Raw genomic sequence first — 26,987 nt, 5'->3', positions numbered from 1 at the left:
GACACCTCGGATCCACCTGTGATTTCTATCACTGCAGGCTTGTAGAATTGCGTCACTCCGTCGCCACTGTAGCAGCCTACTGTATAGGATATAGCTGATACAGTAGTTTAGGCCTAGGCTTGATTCTTTAATGTTACCAGACCGGTGTGTCCGTTATACTACTCGGCCTACATTTTGGCGCCAAAGGGGTAGTCTAAAAGTCTATGTGTGGTTGTTCTTCTTTACAGCTATTACCATGTTGCTTACAGATCTGCCCCCCTCGATATGCAAACACCAGGCTTGAATCATTTTTGTTACCGTTTTTTTTACAATGTGATTTACAGCTGATTTACAATGTGGGTGGTCTGACCAAATGATTGGAGTGTCCATTCCAGAACATGCAAACAGCAGAAAAAGAGAAAACAGAGAGATCATGGAGAGACAAGATGGGGCAGAGGGAAATCCCTCCCAAATAATACTTCCTGGTTTAGATGACCAGACAAATAATGTTGCAGTAGGATTGAATATCACAATCAAGTGGACAAACAACCTAACATTTCTGACTTATTCCGGCTCCAACCATCTCTCCACCTGCTACATTTCTATAAAGGCCTACTTCCCTCCATATTTCTCATTCTCTCTTTCCCTGGCTGTCTTTTGAAGTCATTGGGGTCCTGTAGTCTTCTGGGCCCAGCCCATGCACACACACACACACACACACACACACACACACACACACACACACACACACACACACACACACACACACACACGGCCTGCGGGATAAACATACTTTACCACCTGTCTTTGTGACCCTGAGTCAACACTGGTAGAGTGTTACCACCACTGACTCCCACGCCTCACATCCTCATGCACACACACCACCACCCTCCGTATCAACACTACTGTCCTACCATCAACCCCCACACCAGAGTGTGGGACCCCCAGTGAGACATCCTCCTCCTCCTAACACCCCCACAGACAGCGCTGGCCCAGCCCCAAACCTCCGGGGGTTGTGGAGCTGAGAGGAAGCCCAGCGTCCTGGGGAGAAAGTCAATTACAGGGCCACACTGATGAGAAAGTCACAGAGAGTTCTTCAGAGATGGGAAATTAACCATGGAAATGGTCATCCAAAGATCAACTCATCCCAAAGGGTTTGTGGTGTTATTCAGTTTTCTCCCATCATATAGCAGAAGAATGGCCCTTCCATCTCACAAGTTTATCCCAAATTTGTCACATACTGTCATGACCAACCTTATGACAACCTTATTTGCAATATGACGATGTGACAGCTTGATGTGGTAGCAGTTTGCCCCTATCACCAGCAGGGTAGAGGCCCCTCATTGTACAATGTACTATACTCTGTCCTCCACATGTCACTCTGCCCCAGCCTCCTTCCCCTCTTGCCCAGGATGGAGAGCTGCTACTGGGCTGAGGCTGAAGCTGAGGCCTGGGCCTGGTTCGGCCAGAGTGGAGCAGGACGACCCAAAACTGGATACCAGCCCTGAGTCAGAATCTGACACCGCCAGCTCCTCAAACCTCTGGATGACCGTCCGTACAGACCGGAAGGGCACGTCTCTGCGCCAGCGACCCTCACCAGCTCCAGTAGGCCCTCTATAGACAGACGTTGGGCTGAGGAAGACGTGGGGCGGAGGGGGAAGGCCACAGTGAAGTCTCAGCCTGCCCTGGCCCAGCCCCAGAGCGGGACGTACCCCAGCATGGCTGAAGCGAGTGGGCAGGGTGGCCAGGTGTTCCTGGGTCAGAGGGTTGTGGAAGCTCAGCGCCCCTCCACCCATGTTGAGAAACAGCCCTAGGGTCTTGATCTGGGGGGGCACGGCACGTAAGGGCTCCCGACGGCTATCATACATAGTGGAGAAGGACAAGCCCCGCCTTTCCAGCCACCAGCCGCAAGCATCGTCCAATGAGCTCACTCCTGTATGGAAAATAGGAAAGGTGGTTGCTTTCTGTGTCACAAAACAGACATCATGGGAAATTATGTCTTCAAATATCGTGCCAATATACTTTGCAATGTCATCATGAAATAGGTTCCTGGGGCATACATGACTGTTTCTGCACTCAACAACGCTACATATTTGTTGCCTCATTTTGCCTGAATAAAAACATGTTGATTGGAGTAGGAACAGACTGGGCAGGGTATATGCAAATGAAATACTGTAGTATATACACTATAGTAATTACTGCAGTGTTTTTGCAGACAGTAGTGTTTTTGCGGACATTACTGTAGTATTTACTGTAGAGTTTACTGTAGTGTTTGTGGTCTGTAGTATACTGTAGTATTTACTATAGTATTTTACAGTATACTACACCATTCTATAGTAAGTACTACACATGATAGAGGTATTCTACAGTGTGTAGTATAGTATTCTACAGTATAGTACAGTTTACTACAGAATTCTATATAAGTACTGTAGTATTCTATAGTAAACTGTAATATTTTTTGATGTGGGATAGGCACGAGTCAGCAATAATATGTGAAATATCAATGCTGTTCCCATCCCATATTGCCTCGCTTAGTATCCCTATTCCCTAAGTACAGCTCTGTCGACAGTGCCAGTCATCATGGTCAACAACCACTAATACGTATTTGGCCTGACTCTCTACAGTTAATGATGAAGCTGCACATTTCTGTCATATTTAATGCAAATCAACAGATTGTTTATGGCTTGTTGCTGGGCCAAATTATTAGAGTTTTCTGTTGTTTACAGAGAGCAGATGTCAATATGCCTTGTAAGCCAAAAAGAAATAGTTAAAGAAACAATTAAATTGTTAGTGGTTCAGCCAAGTGCTGGGATATCCCTGCTGACATCCTGTTCACCACTGGGTGGCACCACAGAGCAGAGTTAAAGGATGTGAATGAACTTTATGTAGGACAGACAGCCTGTGTCCTGAATGCACTAGAGACAATATTGTGCTGGAGCATTTGCACAAGACTGCCTGTATGTATTTGTAGGCTACAACCGCCACATGATTGTGTAAGAAATATAGCCCATGGAAATTCATATTTATGTCGGTCAGTAGGAATTTATCAGCATGCCAGAGACTAAGAGTATTATTATCAAAGCAGGGATTTGTACTTGTTCTGCCACCACCAGTAAATAACGGCCAGGTGGATTAGGGTGCACTTCCTCACCTATCCTGTAGAGGGTGCTGTTGCAGACATCCACCTCCCAGTAGAACTGACCCCTGACGATGACCACGTCCCCACACACCTGAGGGAGTGGCTGGGGGGCAGACTCCTGGGATCCAGTGCTTGTTACTGACCCCGTGACCCTGTTGCTATGGTGGCGAGAGGGTAGTGGCGGAGGGCTTGGTCCGTGGAAGGTCACAGTGAGAGAGGAGGTGGAGAGATGGAGGGATGGAGCAGCAGCAGAGGGGTCCAGGGTGAATGTCAGACCTGGGAAGGGAGAGATGAAGAAAAAAGAGAAGGTGAAACCTGATTTCCTCTAATCAGGAGCATTGCAATTAATAAAATGTGTATTTTTACTCTTCTTCTACACAGTATATCAAGACATCCTTGGATAAAGAGTATTGCATTGGACTCATTGACCTGAGACAGACTGTTCCATCTCCTCCTCTCGTAGGTCTATAGCACCCTCCAGTGGTGAGCCTGCGTCCAAGGCAGCAGCTACTCTTCCTGGGGTCCAGCAAAATTAAGGCAGTTATACATTTTTAAAACATTACAATACATTCATAACAGATTTCACAAGATATTAAGTGTGTGCCCTCAGGCCTCTACTCTACTACCACATATCTATAACACAAAATCAATGTGTGTATAGTGCTTATGTTATCGTGTGTTTGTGTTGCTTCACAATCCCCACTGTTCCATAAAGTGTATTTTTATCAGTTTTTTAAATCAAATTTTACTGCTTGCATCAGTTACTTGATGTGGAATAGAGTATTAGTAGTACTGTGCGCCTCCCATAGTCTGTTCTTGAACTGGGGACTCTGAAGAGACCTCTGGTGGCATGTCTTGTGGGGTATGCATGGGTGGCCGAGCTGTGCGCCAGTAGTTCAAACAGACAGCTCGGTGCATTCATCATGTCAATACCTCTCACAAATACAAGTAGTGATGAAGTAAATCTCTCCTCCACTTTGAGCCAGGAGAGATTAATGTTAGCTCTCTGTGTACATCCAAGGGCCAGCCGTGCTGCTCTGTTCTGAGCCAATTGCAATTTTCCTAAGTCCCTCTTTGTGGCACCTGACCACATGACTGAACAGTAGTCCAGGTGCGACAAAACTAGGGCCTGTAGGACCTGCCTTGTTGATAGTGCTGTTAAGAATGAAGAGCAACGCTTTATTATAGACAGACTTCTCCCCATCCTACTGTTGTATCAATACGTTTTGACCATGACAGTTTACAATCCAGGGTTACTCCAAGCAATTTAGCCTCCTCAACTTGCTCAATTTCCACATTATTCATTACAAGATTTAGTTGAGGTTTAGGATTTAGTAAATTATTTGTCCCAAATACAATGCTTTGAGGTTTTGAAATATTTAGGACTAACTTATTCCTTGCCACCCATTCTGAAACTAACTGCAGCTCTTTGTTAAGTGTTGCTGTCATTTCAGTCGCTGTGGTAGCTGACGTGTATAGTGTTGAGTCATCCGCATACATAGACACAATGGCTTTACTCAAAGCCAGTGGCATGTCATTAGTAAAGATATAAAAAAGTAAGGGGCCTAGACAGCTGGCTTGGGGAATTCCTGATTCTACCTGGATTTTGTTGGAGAGGCTTCCATTAAAGAACACCCTCTGTGTTCTGTTAGACAGGTAACTCTTTATCCACAATATAGCAGGGGGTGTAAAGCCATAACACATACGTTTTTCCAGCAACAGGCTATGATCGATCATGTCAAAAGCCGCACTGAAGTCTAACAAAACAGCCCCCACAATATTTTTATCATCAGCCAATCATCAGTCATTTGTGTCAGTGCTATGCTTGTTGAATGTCCTTCCCTATAAGTGTGCTGAAAGTCTGTTGTCAATTTGTTTACTGTAAAATAGCATTTTATATGGTCAAACACAATTATTTTCAAAAGTTGACTAAGGGTTGGTAACAGGCTGATTGGTCGGCTATTTGAGCCATTTAAGGGGGTTTTAGTATTCTTAGGTAGCGGAATGACTTTTGATTACCTCCAGGCCTGAGGGCACACACTTTCTAGTAGGCTTAAATTGAAGATGTGGCAAATAGGAGTGGCAATATTGTCCGCTATTATCCTCAGTCATTTTCCATCCAAGTTGTCAGACCTCGGTGGCTTGTCATTGTTGTTCGACAATAATACTTTTTTCACCTCAAAACTACAATGTTTGTCTTTCATAATTTGGTCAGATATACTTGGATGTGTAGTGTCAGCGTTTGTTGCTGGCATGTCATGCCTAAATTTGCTAATCTTGCCAATGAAAAAATCATTAAAGTAGTTGGCAATATCAGTGGGTTTTGTGATGAATGAGCCATCTGATTCAATGAATGATGGAGCGGAGTTTGCCTTTTTGCCCAAAATTTCATTTAAGGTGCTCCAAAGGTTTTTACTATCATTCTTTATGTCATTTATCTTTGTTTCATAGTGTAGTTTCTTCTTCTTTTTATTCAGTTTAGTCACATTATTTCTCAATTTGCAGTACGTTTGCCAATTGGTTGTTCAGCCAGACCTATTTGCCATCTCTTTTGCCTCATCCCTCTCAACCATACCATTTTTCAATTCCTTTTTCAATCCATGGGGATTTAACAGTTTTTACAGTCATTTTCTTAATGGGTGCATGCTTATTAGTAACTGGGATAAGCAATTTCATAAATGTGTGAAGTGCAGCGTCTGGTTGCTCGTCATTACACACCACAGACCAACAAATATTATTCACATCAACAACATAGGAATCACTATAAAACATATTGTATGACCTCTTATACACAATATTAGGCCCAGCCTTTGGAACTTTGATTTTCCTAGATATGGCTACTAAATTGTGATCACTACATCCAATGGATTTGGATCCTGCTTTCAAGTAAATTTCTGCAGCATTAGTAAAGATATGATCAATACATGTTGATGATTTCATTCCTGTACTGTTTGTAACTACCCTGGTAGGTTGATTGATAACCTGAACCAGGTTGCAGGCACTAGTTACAGTTTGAAGCTTTCTCTTGAGTGGGCAGCCTGATGAAAGCCAGTCAATATTTAAATCACCCAGAAAGTATGCCTCTCTATTGATATCACATATATTATCAAGCATTTCACACGTTATCCAGATACTGACGGTCAGCGCTTGGTGGTCTATAGCAGCTGCCCACCAGAATGGGCTTTAGGCATGTGAACCTGTAGCCATATTACTTCAACAGTATTTAACATGAGATCCTCTCTAAGCTTTACAGGAATGTGGTTCTGAATATAGACCGCAACACCGCCCTCGTTGGCATTTTTGTCTTTTCTGTAAATGTTATAACCTTGTATTGCTACCACTGTATCATCAAATGTATTATCTAAGTGAGTTTCAGAGATTGTCAGAATATGAACGTCTTCTGTTACTAGCAAATTATTGATTTCATGAACCTTGTTTCTTAAGCTACATATGTTAACGTGGGCTATTTTAAACACTTTTCTGGGATGCTTGATTATTTTTCTTGCTTTACTGGGAAGCTTAGCAGAGGTAGACATACTCAGGTTATTTTTATTAGTGCAGGGTGAGCTGCACAAAGTGGACTTCCCACTAGGGCACACCACCTCAGTGCTAACAGTATTACTCTGGTTCATAGGCATATGAGTACTGCATCCAATAGCTGTAGGATCAGCAGTAGCTCAATTGGTAGAGCATGGCGCTTGTAATGCCAGGGTAATGGGTTCGATCGCCGGGACCACCCATATGTAAAAATGTATGCACACATGACTGTAAGTCGCTTTGGATAAAAGCGTCTGCTAAATGGCATATTATATTATTATAAAAAGGACATAAATTAGGTTATTTACATTGTGTCTTCCAATGCCCCTAGGATAATATACATTTACTGAATCATTATGACAACTCAGCAACACAATGGTAGGGATTAAATGAGCTGGACTTGGGTCATTGATAAGTCATTGTCTCAACGCAGCCTTATAATGCTGTGAAAGGATCCAGGAACCCAAATGATTTGTGTGGATCCCATCCTCCTTATAATACGAGCTTTGTTTCCAGAAGGTATCAAAATTGTCAATAAATGTTACACCCACAGAGCTGCAATAGTCTCGTAGCCAGTTATGGAAGGCTGAAAGTCTGCTGAACTGTTCAATGCCACGATTTAGGGAGGGCAGAGGGCCAGATATTATGGGGCGTTTGTTGGTGTCAAGTAGAGACCCAATCAGTTCTTTGAAATCCATCTTCAGCTGTTCTGAGCTGCCCTTCATAATGTAATTTGACCCCACATGAACCATCAACCTGGTGATATCCTGAACTTTTGCCCCAGGAAACACAAAGTCTTTGCCCCTGGTACAGATATATGCCTCACCATCGAACTCCCTATCACAATCGCCGGCCTCTGCCGTGTCTCGAAGCAGATTGCGAGGCCAGAGCCACAGAACTCACCAGTAAAGCATGTAGGGAAGCAAGCCTGCCAGATTCTCCTTAACCCATTTCATTCTCACTTTCCCATGATGCCTGCCAGTATTCAGAGGAACCAGAGACCCAACACTGTGAAGAGTAACAGCAACAGCAATAACAACTGCCTGGCATGTCTCCCAGTTTAAACCTGGAGCTCACATAATGTGTCTAACCTAGACTAACTGCCAAGGTGCCATTTCACTCACCATATGCAGCAGTGCTCTGGTCCGTGACACCCCCTGTGTCCCTGCCCAATGGATTCCCCTGCAGGTGGGATTAGTGGGGGTGGGGTGGGAAGGAATGGGAAGGTGTGTTAGGGAGGGTTAAGTCACTGGGTCACTTGGAGGGTGTGACCTGTATCCATCCAAAGATTGAATAAGGCAATGGGAGAAGATTGCGCATCCATAAGACTTGTGTGCCTCTCACATGTCTAAAACAAAGTTGAAATAAGCCTAGCTTCCTACCTGAAAAGAAAATAACAAGCTTGGTTACCTGTGAGAAGGCCTTCGTCCCTCCTTCTGCCTGGTCCCCAGCTCTACTGGCTGTCCACCCAGGGGTCAGGGTGGGGTCGAGGGGCAGGCAGTAGGTAGCAGAAGCCCACTCCCAGCATGGCAGCTCCACAGGGTGGCGACAGCAAGGGCACAGCACGGCACACACAGGGGCACTGTTAGAGCGGTGGTGGGCAGAACGGGTGCCACCACGGGAAGCATGGCACACACCGTCCCCTTCATCATCCAGTACACATCGCCCTGCCCCCTCTCCACCCCCTACACAGCGCCCACACAGGGTATGGGAGCATGGTAGGAGAAGAGCAACGTCAAAACCACGCCTACAGGACGGGCATAGAGAGGATTTAGCCAAATCATGATGACCCTCTTCTTCTCCCCTTCTCTTCCTCTTCTTGTTCTGTCTCTTTTTCCTCCTCCTCTTCCTCAACCTGTTGCTTGTTGTTCTTCTGTTGTGTTCCGTCAAGACGGGGTGGTGTCCTACGCATTATTAGCAGATGAAAAGTTGAGTTGAATGCATTTATAGCTCAATATCATATCATACTTGTCATGCGATTATTTTTTTGTGTTCACCAAAGCAGTCAGCATAGTCAACGATTCAATAGTGAGTGGGCCATCCCTGAATCAAGTATTTTCTATGGGTTGATGCAATGTAACATGTGCAGCCACAGTATCCTATTAACCATAACAGTATTCCGAGAGCCTTGCCTTGGCCAACACAAAGGACACACGCTCTCCTATCCTCCTTAGAAATACACAATGAGGAGAGATCCCCCACTGTACAAAGACATCCTTTTCTAGTAGATTTCAAAATAGATTTTTCCACAACAGGTCACAAAGATATCCAACTCTGGTAAATCAAAGATCCTCTTCTTTGACAGATCAAAGATGTCCCCCACACAGATGGATGATGGATGACACAGCAGGCTGCATTCACAGAGGGCTCCACTCGATGGCGGAGTGAGATGTTAGAGCTAGTCATATTCCTGTCCTTTTCTTCTGCCTCGCTTTTGCTGTTCTATCTATCTCCCTCTGCTGATGTTGAGCATGCTGTGCTACGTAGGTTGGCAAGACAGACAGAAGAAGAGAAAGGAAGTGAAACAGAGAAAGAGAAAGGCAGATAGGAGAAAGAGAACGACAGCCAGAGAGGAGAGCAGCCTTTTATTAGACACTCATTGCTTGCTGTTGCCATGGTGATGGCCTTCCATAAAGACGTCAGTAAAGCCGGCCCACTAAATGAACACACACACACACACACACACACACACACACTAGTGATTAACGTAATGGTCACACACAGACTCTAATAGACACTAACTTGTCATGCAAAGCTTTTCCTTTCTGTTCCCCTCTCTCCGTGTCTCCTCCTGTACTACATGGATTATCTGAAAGGGTTTTCGCTACATGATGTGAATTTAAAGATCTACCCCAGCTCTATCACCGTGGTTACACTTTCTGTCTGTCTCCACATGGGCTGGTGGGGCCATTGTTCCCCAGGCCAATCCACAACACCAGGACCAGGTTGGGGTCAGCTCAAAGGGTGCAGGACGGAGGAGGGGTAGGAAGTAGGAGGAGGAAAGGGTGGAGACAGGAGGATAAAGTGGGAGCTCAGTTGGTAGAGCATGGCGCTTGCAATGTCAGGATAGTGAATTTGATTCCCGGGACCACCTGTACGTAAAAATGGCATATATTATTATATATACTGTTTATTATAGGAGGACTGCGGCGGCTGGGTAGAGAGGTGGGGGGGCTTATTTCTCCACTGAACTACCAAGCACTACTTTCTAATCCAATCTTGATATCTTGAGATTAGGCAGTAGCCTCTATACATCCAGATACATTATCAATATCCTATAGGGATAAGATTATCTATTGACTCATGAAAGGAAATTGAGGTTGCCTAGGCCTACTCACAGGGATAATGACAATGTAGGAAATAAGAGATTATAAAATGATAATGATATTATTTTCTCTTCTTTGAGATAAAAGAAAACTGGTTTGCCTTGTCGCTTTTGGGAGAGTTTTCAGGAGGACACAATCAATTGTTCCGCTTATGTGCGCACCGTAGACAGGAGGATGGCCGGCTGTCAAACATTAACGCCAGGGTAAATCAAATATGACGTTCACTCTACATTTTTTAGATTGTTTGGATTATTTGATTTGGTCATTTATTTTTTCCAATTTCCGTTTTTTTATATTAATCAAAAGTTAGGCTATACACACTCGCTAACTGGATATTATACGTTTTATGGGCGTGGGAATTTACATATTGCTACATTTCAGGGATCACAAACATTGTCGCACATTAGGTCCAATTGTTGGCAGAAAATAAAGTCAACAAACAAAACAGAGGCATGCGCCAGGATAAACAGTTCTACGGAGCAAGAAGGCAGACGCAAAGTGAATGTACGATTTGGTGAATATAAGAGACTTTCATCCTTTATAACGGTGTCGCAAACTCCTATGATTTCCCTCCTGGATTAAATAGAACATGGGGATGAGCACCATGGAAGAAAAGCCGCTATTGAGGGGCGTCATGCGTACAGGAGCGGGTAATGGCTTTTAGCAGTGGGTATCCAACTGCTCTTTGCAATAGGCCTATCATCATACTATACTAATACACATGCAATGTTAATTATTTATGTTTTTCTTGAATAGATCAGTTATCAGCTTGGTTTATTAGACCCATCAAGTGATGATATCTTAGTAGAATAAGTATAGATTTATGCATTGTGACGACCCTCCCACTTTGTCTGCCGTATTCTCTCTCTTTGCTCTTGTTTCCTTATTAGGATGCCGGTGGGCAGAGTTGGGAGGGTCGTCAGCTACATGGGAAACACCTGGGCTTGGGTGTGTCCCAGGATAAATGGACCTCTTCCACAGTCATTGGGGAGACTCTCTCCATGCAGACACCTTTATTGATTTTTGTTGTGGTATTTTTGTGGCTTTTTGGTTGTTTGCTTTGGCACCTTTCAACACCTTGCATTATTACATTTATGCATGCAAAACACTCACTTACACTACTGATTACTGATTACACACACCATTGGTAATTGTACTTAGTTTACTTTAGTTAATAAATATATATTTTGGTATTCCTTGTCTCCACGTTGTCTCCCTTTTGTTACGAACTTTGAGCCGGTTCGGGATCTTGAAAGTGGGAGAAAACGTGGAGTTAATGTTAAATTCTGTAGGTGCTTTGGTTGTATATTTTGTTAGTTTGTTTGAGTTTGATAGGCCCAGTATTGGTTGCCTTTGGTGTTTTGGGTTGTGTACTGCATTGGAGAGAGTACATTGGTTAGTTTCCAGGCCCTGCCCAGTGTAGTGTATTGAAGATTATGACTAGTCAAGAGGGACAAAGAAAAACTGTTTATCTTAGGTCAAAAGCAGCCGTTTGTGGGGTGACGCCCCAGGGGAGACGGGTGATTGGACAGCAGAGGGAGCCACCCATCTTTTTGCATTGTTTATAAGTAGGGGCTAGACAAAGAGAGGGCAGAGCAGCCATGGCAATCTGGAACGGTGCTCTCCGGGGGATCTTGACTCCTGTAACTCATGCTGAAAGCTTGTGATATGAATAAACTTATGATCAAAGATTCAGTATGAGCGGACTCCTTTGTTTGACAGCAATGGGCACCAGCAGCGACGCGATACGACACCAGCCTGGAAACTCTTGCTGTACTCGCTGTTGGGGCATCGGTCTGAGGAGGTGAGTACAATCGGCTGTGTACCTCAGTGGGAGATTTGGGATAGGGTAGGGACATTTGCTACCCGGAGCTATAGCCTTTTCCTCTGATAGGCTTAGTGACGTGTTATGTTTTGGGGCCACTCCTTCGTTGCCTTGGCCGTGTGTTTTGGGTCATTGTCATGCTGGAATACCCACCCACGACCCATTTTCAATGCCCTGGCTGAGGGAAGGAGGTTCTCACCCAAGTTTTGACGGTACATTGTCCCGTTGATGCGGTGAAGTTGTCCTGTCCCCTTAGCAGAAAAACACCCCCAAAGCATAATGTTTCCATCTCCATGTTTGACGGTGGGGATGGTGTTCTTGGGGTCATAGGCAGCATTCCTCCTCCTCCAAACACGGCGAGTTGAGTTGATGCCAAAAAGCTCGATTTTGGTCTCATCTGACCACAACATTTTCACCCAGTTCTCCTCTGAATCATTCAGATGTTCATTGGCAAACTTCAGACGGCCCTGTATATGTGCTTTCTTGAGCAGGGGGACCTTGCGGGCGCTGCAGGATTTCAGTCCTTCACGACGTAGTGTGTTACCAATTGTTTTCTTGGTGACTATGGTCCCAGCTGCCTTGAGATCATTGACAAGATCCTCCCGTGTAGTTCTGGGCTGATTCCTCACCGTTCTCATGATCATTGCAACTCCACAAGGTGAGATCTTGCATGGAGCCCCAGGCCGAGGGAGATTGACAGTTCTTTTGTGTTTCTTCCATTTGCGAATAATCGCACCAACTGTTGTCACCTTCTCACCAAACTGCTTGGCGATGGTCTTGTAGCCCATTCCAGCCTTGTGTAGGTCTACAATCTTGTCCCTGACATCCTTGGAGAACTCTTTGGTCTTGGCCATGGTGGAGAGTTTGGAATCGGATTGATTGATTGCTTCAGTGGACAGGTGTCTTTTATACAGGTAATAAACTGAGATAAGGAGCACTCCCTTTAAGAGTGTGCTCCTAATCTCAGCTCGTTACCTGTATAAAAGACACCTGGGAGCCAGAAATCTTTCTGATTGAGAGGGGGTCAAATACTTATTTCCCTCATTAAAATGCAAATCAATTTATAACATTTTTGACATGCGTATTTTTTTTTTTTTTCAAATAAACCTACCATTAAAATTATAGACTGATCATTTCTTTGTCAGTGGGAAAACATACAAATCAGCAGGGGATCAAATACTTTTTTCCCTCACTGTAAGTACATTTAACACCAGATACTTTTAGACTTTTACTCAAGTAGTATCTTACTGGGTAACTGTCAATTCTACTTGAGTCATTTTCTGTTAAGGTATCTTTACTAATACTGAAGTATGACAATTGAGTACTTTTTCCACCACTGGGTAGTGGACTGTTGTAGGGGACTGTCTATTGGTGCCTTGGCAGTATTCGATTAGACTAATCAGCATCTTGCCTGATACAGGTATACTTGTTTAAATATATGAGAAGTTATTTCAGATGTAGAAGTTATTGTAAAGAAATTGAAGTAAAAATATGTTGAGAGACATTGTACAAGGTGGACTGAAGCACCTTGAATTAAGTTAAAGAGAAGTATACGAGTCCTTTCAACACTACTTCTAACAGAGCTCTATCAGATGTGGGGCAAATGAATCAAGTCACTAGCTAACTACGTTTCGATTAGGATAATGGCATGGTTGAGTGGGGTGATGTCACCCGGTGTAAGTGGTTCATTAAGCCACTGATTAGGCCCCCTGTTGCATTCATAATCTCTGTTAGATGAAAAGTTTGGCTGATGATGATCAGAGACATTAGGCCTCACCATAGAGCGCAGAATGCCCCACCTACATGTTTCATCTGAGCCCCTCTCAATTTTGAGAAAAGTCCCTCATTACTAGTGTGTGCTACTATAAAGGCCCATGCAGGATAACCTTTGTGAGTTGAAAGACTCCCTGGTCCTGCCCTTTTCAGAGAGGTGATTAAGTCATTCCAGGTCTATCCCTTTAATTAGCCAAACTCACCAGAATAGGAAGAATGCTCTGCCTTTAGAAATATGAAAATATAATTACAGTAATCCCTCGTTTATCGCGGGGGTTACGTTCCGAAAATGACCCGCGATAAGTGAAATCCGCGAAATAGAAAACTTTTTTTTTTTTACAATTAGCAACTATTACATGTATACAAATACAGTGACTCACGTGTAGGCCGTTTCGTCGACATTATGGGTTTAGAAGATGTTCGAAATTACAAGATAATTTGGCCAACTTAATGTAAATTTGCCAAGCTGTTTTATGTACGTACACATAACTGCACGAGACGACAAAATGATAGCACAATTCGTAGCATGTTTTGATACAAGAAGCGGGAGTGAGTTTTTAGCGAATCAGAATGCAGAGCACAATGCACCAAAAAAAAAAAAATGCATTATGAAAATCCGCGAAATAGCGAATCCGCGATAAGTGAACCGCGAAGTGGCGAGGGATCACTGTATTGCAATTTTTAATGTGTGGCATAAAACTTTGCATACGGTAAGCCTCCACAGCAGTTGCTGAGGAAGAACCCATTCTGAGAGGACATCTTGCCTCAGGTGACTAGAAGTGCCTCCATCCGCCTCCAGTCTCTGACAGAGGAAGGCCTGGTGCCCAGCAGAGCACAGCCAGTCAGACCTGGCTGGGTTACAGTAAATGGGTCTCAACAGGACCTCTGTTTATGTGACTCTGGTTACTTGAGCCTCATCAGCCCCATGCTTCCCCACACAGATCAGGCAAACGAGCCCATTACAGGCAGCCCAGCATAGAATGGCCCCTCCTGTGGTCAAGCCTAGATGGATGTGATGCCCCTTAGCAAAGAGCTGGGAGCGTTCCATAGAGAGGAGAGAGAGAGCTCCTTCACTGGATCATCTATCTGTCTACTCTGATTACAGTTCAGCTGCATCATAACTGCTACCCAGTTTGAAACCGACAATCATAAACACAACACATTCCATTTCTGTCAAAACTGTTCATCCTCTTCTGGTCACCGTCTTCAATTGAGACCGCACAAGATTGGGGTATCAAAAACAATCTGATCATATAACAAGCCCATCAAATAGACCCACAGGCTATGCAGTGGGGGTGGGAGGGGGACAGACAGTGGGAAATGGTGGTTATGCCATCCATTCCTATTGAGCTGATAGTACCGTGGGCTGAGCTGTGTAGGGTAAGTAAGTTCTGGCAGAGGGACTGCTGACACGGCAGCAAAGAAACAGTGGATTCAAACAGTGGATTCACGATCCTTTGAAAAAATTTAATAACAATTTGAATTATGTGGTTAGGAATAAGAGCCAATATATGCCTGTGCAATGCTCTCCCACTCCCTCATTAAAGCTCTCCTACTCACTAGATTAAAAGCTCTGCCAGGAGACTTCAAACCCCTGCACAATATTTAAATATGAACGAATTTAACAACTCATTGATTGTGAGAGAATGAGGGAAAATTGCAATAGCTATCTGTCCCAAAACACAGGCACTCATCCTGCTTGCACACACACACACTCACTCTCTCTCTCTCTCTCTCTCTCTCTCTCTCTCTCTCTCTCTGACACACCTATTCAACTGCTGTTTATGCAAATTAAAACTCTTTTTATATTTCACGCATCCTGAACACCCATCCTGTTCCCACAAAGAAACGTAGGAGGACTCTGGTGCTGACGCCTAATGATTGCTATTTGGAGGAGTAAGTGCTCTCCCTAGTGGCTCTGAGAGGAACATGAAGAGGGAACGAGAAGAGACACCCAACAACAGCTGATAAGATAGACCATTTCTGCTATAAATATATGTATTATTTAGTCTCATAATGTATAGATCTCCTAAGGCTTTATAAATAGGACAATGCCACAAATTATTATTTGTAAAATCAATAACTAATAACTAAATGTGATTACTGTAGCCTACTGATTTAAAACACATTCAACAAATTCAATTCCGTGCTAAAAGTTCAAATTAAAGTGCAAAAGAAGAAAAACGCCCATCTATATGACATTTATTAGCTTGACATTTGCTTAAAACTATATCAGTGTGGAGTAAACATATTGTAGTATCAACCACAATGGGCATTGGACTGTTGATCCTGTATAGATGAGGTTTACCCTCCTTTAGGAGGTCTTGTCCCTCTGGGCCAGCTTAGGGCAGTAGCCCTTCAGGTAGAAGACCCAGGAGATGTTCTGGCCGTGGCCCTCAGAGCGCGGGCTGGAGATGGTCAGCTTACCACTGCAGGGCCCTCGGGAGCCAGGGGGTGGCCCCTCGAACATCACCAGAATGTTACGGGTCTTCTTGGGCCGGATGGTCTCCACACCCTTCACAGTGAAGGCTGGGCTGTCCACCTGGAAGGAGAAGGCTGTGGTCTGAACAAACACATTCTTAAAAGGGATGGACACGCTGGATCCGGCGCATATGGTGAAGGGGCCCTGGGCTTTGGGAGGAGTGCAGCACCCAAAGAGAGGGAACGTGTATTCTCCACCAAACACTGAGGAGAGGGTGAGCATGCCACAGATCTCCCCCAACTGACAAGGCTCAAAGTAGACCTCCAGGCTGATGTCGGTGCCCGCCTGGTAGCCAGCTTCAGCGTTGATGTTCTTCTCCACAATGAATTCAGGACTGTCTGTCTGAGAGAGACACAGAGGAACTCACACCTCATATCATATCATCAGAATTTTATGATCATGCATTCCCCGAGATAATGTATAAAATCTATAATGGAAATGCTATAGCTTGTATTGTCCAATGTCTACAAGATATTCTATAAAAAGTACAATTTGTAGAGAAAGGCAGTAAGACAACAGGTTTCCAGGTAACAGTGGTCATCAAGCATGAGCTGTGTGCCTGGCTGTGTGGGTAAATGATTGCAGGTGGATCCAGTACCTTGCAGGCATACTCTGCCTTGACGCGGGAGTAGTTGGTAAACTTGGCAGAGACGGAGTGTCCGCTGCCCAGCGGAGCACGGAAGTAGAGCGGTTTCTCAGGTGACGTTGGCAGGGCTTTCAGCAACAGCTCATAGTGGAAGTAGCCCAACTCTCCATTATGAAGAATGAGACGAGCGGTGGACTCGCCCGCACGCAGGGGCTGGTACTCGAATGAAAGAGTGGCCTGCGATTGAAATAAAAAATATAAAAAAATGGAACAATCATGCATTGGTTTGATACAGTGTATATGCCAAGGAAAAGCAATCATAGTCAACATAATAGATGAAGTCCGGTGCATGTAGACCCACCTTGGAGAGTGCAGGCGTAGAGAGCTGTGGAGGCACACTGACGTCTGGGCTGTGGCACTCAGCGCTGAAGTACAGGCTAATGGGGAGGGGGTTCTCCACCCTGACAGAGGCAGAGGCTGTCTGGCGCACCGGAGTCACCATTTCTATGGTGCTGATGACACCCGGCGCTGTGGCCTTGAAGTTCAGGTAGTAGAACAGGTATTCCCCTGTAGACTCATTACGGAATGTCACCTGGAGGGCAGGGAGGAGAGGAGGACATGACACATATGGTTGAATACAAAGTCAACTTGGAAAACAGCTGCCTTTGGCATTCTTCATCTATGCGTAGGTAGTAGGGTGGAGTAATGATCTGGGTATTGCAATCTAAACGTACCTGAAGATAGATAGTATTCTCCTGTTTGCATTTATAATGTAAATCTCCACTCACCTTGGCGTTGTACTGGCCCTCCTTGTAGGTGAAGAAGGAGACCTTGTAGTCCCTCTTGGCCAGAGCTGGTACATCCAGATAGTCCAGACCCTTCAGGGACACAGTGCTGTCTGGCCTCTCTGGCTTGATGATCTCCACTACAGCACGGAACCTGCATACAGAACAGCTTAACACTGGCAGCTAACAAAGTTGTGGCAACGTATTAGGAGTGTAGTGTGACAGAGGTAGAATCAGTAAGCAGCTGATAGACATCCTGCTAAAGTAGTAGTGTGGTACCTCTGAGGTTTGGAGAGCCAGTTGTGGACAGGCACCATCTCAGTGTACTGGGTCTTGGAGGGCATCTCGTGGGTGATGGTGGCCACAGCCTTGGGGGCCTCAGCAGTGCCATGCAGAGTGTAAAGCATGCCTGTCCCATCTGGAAAGGAGAAGGACACAGAGCCCTGGAAGAGGGAGAGGAGGATAGTAGGGTCAAGCAACAAAGACAAATCACAGCATGCATCTATAGTACATAATGCTATAATATACTCTATCGTATAAACATATTATTTGACAAAAACCAAAATATGTTAATTGTCGGCAACAATAAGAATTTGTCATCATATTCAAGGCTCTTCACACTACAAACATGCTCAGTCTGAGCCAAGAAAGCGCTGCAGTGAAAGTGTCTCACCAGGTGCTTCTTGCCATCGGCGGTCGTGACCATGGGTTTGTATGTGATCTCATAGGCCTTGTTCTGCTGGTAGGGCTCGATGATGAAGAAGGGAGGGCCACTCCAGTGCTCCCCCTCGATCAAAGGTTTCAGAGTCCAGCGCTGGTTGGTGCGGTTGGACAGGGTCAGTGACTGAATGTGCTGACAGCGCACCTGACACACAAAATGCAACACCTGTGAAGAATGAGAGGGGTAGAGAAAGGGGAACAAGAGATAGGGAACAATCATTAATAAACGCACGTCTCATTTTTTATGCAGATTTTGGGTCTATATTGTGCACATGCGTTGTATTAAAGAGATTTCCAAGCAGCTAAGCCTTACCTCTTTGGCGACCGGGGGTATGATACAGGAGCCTGCCAGCGTGAGTTTGATGGGCTTGGCTCCTTCTATAGAGCAGGGCAGGTCATCATATCTCAGCTCCTGGCTCAGCTCCACAGGGGAAAAGGTCACCTCAAACGGCACCTCCTGGCCGGGGCAGATGTAGCCCTCTACAGGGGTGATGGAGAAGTCTCTGCCAAACCTCTTTATTTCCCACTGGAACCTGACACAGTCACAAGGATGCATACATCAATACAACGGATGCTAGATAATGGCTATTAATACCTACAGTATTAGTATGTAGCAGTAGCATAGCATACTTTACAATTTTATGACCATCAATAATAGGAGAGCATACAGTATCTAGCAAAGTATTCAACTTTATCATGAGAACTGGTATGTGTGTCAGATTAACGAAAATGTAATTGGTTATTTTTCAGTTTTTAAACAACTAATTGACTGACATCGTTTCAATGATTTGAATTCCATTTCTTTCGTGGGGTTTGTGAGCTCAATGCGCAGTTTCTCTAGAGAAATCAGATCAAGCCCAAACTGTGCGATGTAGTATGGGGTTGTAGTTTCAAACATGCTAATATTCTACATAGTGCAGAAAATGTGGTAATTAACTACATAATCCATTACGTGCCTACTTGTCCGGTCTGTGTGGGCCCGGAGATGAAGAGAAGAGAGAAGAACATGCGATCGAGAGGGATAGAGGGTCCTCTGTAGCTCAGCTGGTAGAGCACAGCGCTTGTAACGCCAAGGTAGTGGGTTCGATCCCCGGGACCACCCATACACAAAGAAATGTGTGCACGCATGACTGTAAGTCGCTTTGGATAAAAGCATCTGCTAAATGGCATATTATTATTAGTTAGCAGTTACTTCGCAAGGTACACTACATGACCAAAAGTATGTGGACACCTTCTCGTTGAACATCTCATTCCAGCATCATGGGCCTTAATATGGAGTTGGTCCCCCCTTTGCTGCTATAACAGCCTCCACTCTTCTGGCTTTCCACTAGATGTTGGAACATTGCTGCTGGGACTTGCTTCCATTCAGCCACAAGAGCATTAGGGCCTTCCCCAAACTGTTGCCACAAAGATGGAAGCACAGAATCGTTTAGAATGTCATTGTATGCTGTAGTGTTAAGATTTCCCTTCACTGGAACTAAGGGGCCTAGCCCGAACCATGAAAAACAGCCCCAGACCATTATTCCTCTTCCACCAAACTTTACAGTTGGCATTATGCATTGGGGCAGGTAGCGTTCTCCTGGCATCCGCCAAACCCAGATTCCTCCATCGGACTGCCAGATGTTGAAGTGTGATTCATCACTCCAGAGAATGCGTTTCCACTGCTCCAGAGTCCAATGGCAGCGAGCTTTATACCATTCCAGTCGACGCTTGGTATTGCGCATGGTGATCTTAGGCTTGTGTGCGGCTGCTCGGCCATGAAAACCCATTTCATGAAGCTCCCGAAGAACAGTTATTGTGCTGACGTTGTTTCCAAAGGCAGTTTGGAACTCGGTAGTGAGTGTTGCAACCGAGGACAGACGATTTTTACACGCTACAAGCTTCAGCACTTGGCGGTCCTGTTCTGTGTGCTTGTGTGGCCTACCACTTCGCGGTTGTGCTGTTGTTGCTCCTAGATGTTTCCAATTCACAATAACAGCACTTACAGTTGACCGGGGCAGCTCTAGCAGGGCAGAAATTTGACGAACTGACTTGTTGGAAAGGTGGCATCCTATGACGGTGCCACGTTGAAAGTCACTGAGCTCTTCGGTAAGGCCATTCTACTGCCAATGTTTGTCTACTGCATGGCTGTGTGCTCGATTTTCTATACCTGTCAGCAACGGGTGTGGCTGAAATAGCCAAATCCACTAATTTGAAGGGGTGTCCACATACTTTTCTATATATAGTGTATCTCTACCAGCAGCATTGCAGTTCTTGACTCAAACTGGTGTGCCTGGCACCTACTACCATACCCCATTCAAACACACTTAAATATTTTGTCTTGCCCATTCACCCTCTGAATGGCACACATACGCAATCCATGTCTCAATTGTCTCAAGGCTTAAAAATCCTTCTTTAACCTGTCTCCTCCCCTTCATTTACACTGATTGAAGTGGATTTAACAAGTGACATCAATAAGGGATCATAGCTTTCACCTGGATTCACCTGGTCAGTCTATGTCATGGAAAGAGCAGGTGTTCTTAATATTTTGTACACTCAGTGTAAGTATGCCTTATTTACTTAAGAAGAACTGCTAAAATAGTGATTTTGTCAGACAGCATAGGCAGCAGCTCTACAGATGAGATGACTTGGAATTAAATAATAAAGTCATCAAATGAAACAAATGTAATATACACAACAACTGAAATATTTTATTAAAGTAAGGTGAATAAATGATGGTTAATAAGTGATAAACAGTAATGGGCAGTCACTACCATCATGGGACAATTTTTTTTATCCTGTGTTGTTACAGCATTCAACCCACATAATGCATAGTGCAAAACTAAAAAACAAAACCGTGATTGTTTTTTAAGAATCGAACCGAAACCGAATAGACCTTAAAAAGCACTAATGACTCAGCACCTACCTGGCTCCGATGTCTCCAGTGTTCTGCATGATGATGCGTCTTGTGACCTTGCAGCGCTGAGCAACAGCTCCAAAGGGCAGGTAGTCCTGGTCCAACTTGACCTCCACTCCCAGACAGCAGCCCTTCAGTACCAGCAGGGGGCGGACCGTGCCCAGACACTCAAACTGCAGCTCTGACGTGAAGGGAGCCATGCGCTGCCTGGGAGAGAACAGCACCTCAACCAGACAGCGGCCCCCAAACGGCTTCAGGGTCACCTCACCTGGCGGGTTCACTGACAGCACCTACGGTACAGGAGAGGAACATGTCTCATCACACCCACTCACACAGGTAGAACTCATCTAGAATGACAACCCCATGAAAGGGAACACTATTTCTGGCTCAACTATGTTCTCTTTATATTCTGAGCAAAACATCTGTTCATCTAGCAACTGCACTACTTGTGTGTCAGTGAGAGGGAATAGTGTCAGTGGTGTGGAGGTGGTTGTGAGGCGTACCCTGGAGTCCAGCAGAGTGTGTACAGTAGAGCTGAGTAGCAGGGAGAAGGTTAGAGAGGAGTGGCTATTGTTCACCAGGGGAATCACCCTCCTGATCTTCTGACCAATCTGCAGAGTCCCCAGATTCACCACCTTGTGTCTGGGGTCCTCAAAGTCAACCTGTTAGGAGGAGGTTCACAGGGGAGGTATGCATAAAGACACACAAGCATGAACACACACACACACAAGCTCCCCACACGCACATTGTTACACACACAAGCCACATCTCACCTTCATCTCAATGCCTTGACCTAGGATCTCGACCACCTGCTTGGCACAGTCATTGATCTCGAAGACCACTCTCTCATGGTAGCGCATGGCCTCCCGTGGGTAGAAGGTGATGGGCACCTCCATGGACCCACCAGGGGGCAGCACCTCTGGCTGGAAGCCCACCTCCAGGAATGGGTTGTTGGAGAACTGACAATCTAGACTGGAGAGGACAATAACCTGCTATGGCAGCTCCCTCATTGAGAAACACTGATATATAAAGTCTGCCATTGCCTGCCAGTGCAGTGAGGCCCTCTGTCTTTTTCATTACATTTCATTTGGTAGTTTGAGAGGAAATTAAATGGTCTGACAGCGAGCCTGACAATGGATATATGCTGTTTTGTTTAGGTTTTGAAGTTGTCGCTCAAACACAGACAAAGTGCCAGGCAACCTGTCAGCTGTTACCTGATCCCTCTCTTTCCCTTGTTGCTTATGATCAGTGTATGTGTGGCTGGCACCATCCCCGCACAGTAGATAAAGCTCATTCCAAAGTTGTGTTTCAAGAAGGAGAAATCCAGGCCAGGGGCAACTGCTGAACCCAGGATGGAGCAGCTGAACACAGGCCCATTCTTAATCTGAAGAGGAGAGAGATGGAATCATTCATAGAATGGAATCATACACACAGTAGACATGAGGAAAAGGGAGAGCAATTATGCTAAGATGAGATGCTCACCTTGATGTTGAGGCCCACGTCTTTGAGCACACACTTCTGCAGGGGGGAAGAACGTGACAGTACAGCGGCTCTGTCTGCCCACCTCCACACTCCCCTTGTCTGTCTCCACCTTTAGGTGGCGCTGCATCTCCGCCGGGCCCCATAACTCATACTGAACATCCAGATTGAACTTCCCCAGGTTGGACACTAAGAAGGAACACAATGTCGTATCACTGAGCTCCACCTGAACAAGGACAAAAAGCAAAAGGAAGAAAAAAAATGTCATTCTAAAACTTCAAATAGGGCAAAGGGGAGAAAAATTACCTATGAATTTGCATGATCTTTGTATTTCACACATCAAAGGCTTAAGTGGAGTTCAGTGTATAATGAGCCTTTCTGTCTGTCTTAAGCTTTGAAGCCAACATTTCTCACCTGTTTGAAGTCCACCTGAGAGTTGCCTGGAGACAGCTCGGTGACGCCTCCCTCTGTGCTCTCACACTGCACACAGGCATTCATGCTGTAGCCCTCTGCCTTGACGTTCATATTGAGGGGCTGGACCTTCCCCTTCACCTGGACCAGCAGGTTAAAGGTCACCACTCCATCTTGTGTCGGGGTGAAAGACACAACCACAGGGAACCTGCAGGACACCAGGAGAGAGAGGATGTTTTGTGTCAAGGGTATCACTCTGACAATACATTAACTGTAACAACAGACAATCCCTCTTAGGCTGATACACCATTCTATTAAATTAGATTCAGGTGTATCACCGATGAAGTTGAGGTACACACCTGTCTTTAGGTGGCACCACCCCCTCCATGGGCTCCAGCTGCAGGCTGTCTAGGAAGGCCTCTGAGTAACGGGACGTTTCCTCAATGAAGAACTGAAAGGGCTGATTCTCTCCATTCAGCAGATACACTGTTTGGTGAGCCTTGCGTCCTACAGAGACATTCACAGAGAGACATGTTGTCACAACAAATGTTCACAGGTTATATATATATAAGACACTGATGTTGTGTTTAGGATAATGTTATTAAGAATGATCTCATATGATAATGATTTGAGTGCAGTGGGTATTTTCTACCTTAGTTGCTGTATTGCACTTACCCACTAGCAGGTTTCCCAGGCTAAGATGGGCATGGTCCATGTAGACAACAGGCTCACTAGCTGTTCCAACCAGCAGGAAGGGCACAGACAGGTTCTGATCTGGGATCAGGAAGGTCCAGAATGACTCCACTGTATCTGGCTCCTGGGCCTGGAACTCAAAGGATACCTGCAGCGGGAAGAATTAGAGATTTTACAGCTGACATTTTCTCACAGCAAAATAGTAAAACAGCAGAGAACAGGGTTCGCTGGAGCAGCACTAAAAGCAGTAAGAGTAGCTGACATTTTATCAGTGTTCAAGCACCTCAAAGTGAAGCACAATATACATAAGCCATACCTCTACTTTCTTCCCAGGCTGAATGGAGTTATTGGGTGTGAGACATTGGAAAGGGGAGGCACCTGCATCTTCACATCTCCAGATAAAGGAGTAAAGCTTGTTGGTGGGGTTTACAATGCTGAACTGCCTGTACAGGGGAAAGATACAATGAAATATACCATTCAAAAGTAGTGAACATGTTTATGGTATGAGTGATCAACCCACCTAGGGATGGAGGAGCCAATGCCCACAGATCTGAACTCTATGACCCTGGTGTTGGGGTCCAGGGGGCCCCTGGGCAGTGCCCCATGAGGACCACGTAGTTCTGGGTTACGTCTGTTTCCACTGATGTAGTCTGAGTCCTCCAGGTGGAAGTGGCAGTAGGGCAGTAAACTGCGACCACACACCACCATGGTGGGGCTCTGCTCGTCTTTCAGGTTGGGGATGCTGTCATAAAACAGACACATAAATAAAGTATTTGAGATGATGGAAGTGTGAAAGCACAGACACATCAAAAATTAACTCTGCCTTGATTTGTAAGTGTGTGTCTGTGTTCGTGATCCTGACCTGCAGACCAGCCTGGCCTCACACTCTGCTACCTCCAAGGGGGAGAACTTGATCCTGAAGGTCTGGGTGGCTCCAGGGCTGATGATGCCCACACTGGGCTCCACGGAGAAGGGTGGCAGGTCTGGGTCACCCAGCATCAGGCATGACACGCTCTCTAAAGAGCTGGCAGGTCTGACCCCTAATCTACTGCTCTGACAGGAGCGAGGGCTAACGTCTGGACATATAGAGCACAGATCATGTGAGTTATAAGGTCTGCTGATATACAGTACATACAGTATATTGATAGCATATTTTTACATTTTCCCTCAAAACCAGAAGGCAGTGTCTGAAAGTTACCTCGATGATCAAAGTGGACACCTTTTCCATATTTGTCCATCAGGACCTGCCATGAGTACTCCAGCTTCACACTGCCTTTGTTTACCATCTGGAGTCTGCACACCATGGGACATGAGGAAGATTAGAGGAACTAAAACTACATCATTTTTTGTTTCAGATTTCCATATGATAGGCACAGAAACCCAAACAGACAGTAACTTACGGGAACACTCTGGTCTGATAGAGCAGTGTGTCCTTGAAGCGGATGGTCTCTGCGTTGCAGGTGAACTTGGCATAATCACACACAGCACTGATGCGCAGCTCCGTCTCCCTGAATGACTTCTCTACTACACTGTGGACTGGCTCTGGGTCTGTCTCAATCACCTGGGGACAGACAGGACACACTCAATTTAAATTGAATTGCCTCTCTTTCCTTCATGGGTCATTATACACATGAATACAGTGCAAGTAAAGCTTCTGCATAAATTAAATGTGTTTCCATTTTATAAATAAATTTAAAAAATCATGAAAGATTCTGCTTTATCCTAGCTGCTTTATGACTGGGCGGTCAGTCACAGATCTGTGTGTGACTTCACCTTCTTCTTTGAAGGCTGTTGACTCCCCACTTGTTTTCCAGAGTCGACCCACTTGACGGTCCTGAGGCGGTCATCCCAGTCTGGCACCTGGTCCACAGGCTGCTGGAACACCACCCTGCACAGCTTACACTTCATAGGCTGGGCGGTCAGCACCAGAGGCTGCTCTGAGCAGAAGGTCACGGTCACCTCCTTGGCACAGCCTGCATGGAGGTGGCCCACCTGGGGGGAGAAGCAGACCTGGGGGCCGTCGGCCGGCCACTCAAACCTCAGCACGTTACTGCTGCTCAAGTTGGTCATGGTGAAGGTCTCCTGGTAGGGCCTGGACACGTGACAGTCTCCAAAGAACAGCAGGTCCCCCTTACCTGGAGACAAAATACAAGGGAGGGACACATATTAAACTAAGGTCCTGAAGTAGTGGAAAACATGTATACCTTTGCAGTATCATTCTAAAAAGCTTTGAGGCCTTACCATCTGGTGAGCACTCCTTTTGCTGAGCATTGCTGTTGATGTTGTCCAGGGAGACGACGTCATGGTAGCCCTCCCCCAGCAGCCGCACCACTGTCTCCTCATACTGGTTGTCCACCACTAGGAGGCGCATGTTGGCCTCGAAGCTCTGAGCCACCACGGGACTAAACTCCGCCTCAAACTCTGCCTGCTGGCCGCCTAACAGCACCAAGGAGGCTGTGTGCGCCATCTGTCTCTCTGAGGGGAGAGGAAGGATGGATAGGAAGAACTTTAGAGTTGAAACAATCTATACAGTGTCTCTATACAGTGTCTCTGCTGGTTTTCTCATGGACCAGTTGTATACCGTACCAACCTGTCCTGGCCTCGGCCTCTATGTGTGATGAGGAGATGTTGCTGCAGTTGGTGTTGGGAGCAGCTCTCAAGGTGAACACCCCCATCTTATCCAGAAGATCAATGTGAATCTGCAAAGCAGTCAAATAATGCCAATGTATAAACAGCACTGTTCCATTTAATCACAACTATTTCAATTAAAACGTCATATAAACAGAGGCTGTTCTCACATAAGCAGGTACATTGGCATCATTCTTCAGCACCAGGGGCAGGGTCTGGGCCCGGCCCACCAGCAGCCGTTTGAACTGCAGCAGAGGGTGTCCACGGCTGGTCCTCAGGACTGGTCTCAGAACAGTCACACTGGGCAGATTGCCATCACCCATTAAATCAAACACCAACACCTTCGACTTGGCCATGGGTTGCAGACTAGGAAATACAGGAGAGTGAATGATGAGAGAAATGTTTACCCACACACACACGTATGCACACACACACACACACACACACACACACACACGTATGCACACACATACACGCAAACTGAGGTATGTACCTGGTAGCTCCCTCCAGGGTGGCCTCAAACACAGCATGGTAAGTCTGCATGGTCTGAGGGGTGAAGGTGATGATGGCAAAGGCATGAGAGTGACTGGGTATAGACAGCCTGCCAGGCATCAGCTCAAACACCTCCGTGCTATGCATTGACATCTGAAACAGACAAACAGCCACTGCTCGCACTGCTGCCATACAGCCTACAAACACACTCAATCTCTGTTTCATAAACATGTTCA

General features: G+C 45.5%; 1 protein-coding gene across 1 annotated transcript in view; it reads right to left on the bottom strand.

The window, feature by feature from the left end:
- Positions 1-284: 284 nt before the first annotated feature.
- The window catches only part of LOC121577462 (hydrocephalus-inducing protein homolog), a 117,432-nt gene continuing 90,729 nt past the window's right edge, over positions 285-26,987 (bottom strand). The window contains 31 exon segments of the mRNA XM_045213948.1: positions 285-1,912; positions 3,131-3,394; positions 3,548-3,634; positions 7,780-7,837; positions 8,066-8,559; positions 16,007-16,403; positions 16,660-16,884; positions 17,009-17,239; positions 17,436-17,586; positions 17,712-17,875; positions 18,106-18,318; positions 18,466-18,685; positions 21,058-21,338; positions 21,552-21,710; positions 21,822-22,020; positions 22,263-22,432; positions 22,531-22,578; positions 22,580-22,753; positions 22,942-23,146; positions 23,298-23,445; positions 23,614-23,779; positions 23,948-24,074; positions 24,152-24,373; positions 24,494-24,707; positions 24,830-24,924; positions 25,032-25,192; positions 25,405-25,766; positions 25,873-26,106; positions 26,222-26,330; positions 26,430-26,625; positions 26,753-26,904. Coding sequence (XP_045069883.1) covers positions 1,356-1,912; positions 3,131-3,394; positions 3,548-3,634; positions 7,780-7,837; positions 8,066-8,559; positions 16,007-16,403; positions 16,660-16,884; positions 17,009-17,239; positions 17,436-17,586; positions 17,712-17,875; positions 18,106-18,318; positions 18,466-18,685; positions 21,058-21,338; positions 21,552-21,710; positions 21,822-22,020; positions 22,263-22,432; positions 22,531-22,578; positions 22,580-22,753; positions 22,942-23,146; positions 23,298-23,445; positions 23,614-23,779; positions 23,948-24,074; positions 24,152-24,373; positions 24,494-24,707; positions 24,830-24,924; positions 25,032-25,192; positions 25,405-25,766; positions 25,873-26,106; positions 26,222-26,330; positions 26,430-26,625; positions 26,753-26,904 — 6,483 coding nt within the window. The 3' untranslated portion in view covers positions 285-1,355.

The sequence above is a fragment of the Coregonus clupeaformis genome, chromosome 5, assembly GCF_020615455.1.
Source record: "Coregonus clupeaformis isolate EN_2021a chromosome 5, ASM2061545v1, whole genome shotgun sequence".
NCBI lineage: Eukaryota > Metazoa > Chordata > Actinopteri > Salmoniformes > Salmonidae > Coregonus > Coregonus clupeaformis.
Note: the sequence above shows the minus strand (reverse complement) of the source record. Positions and strands in the feature narration are given on the sequence as shown.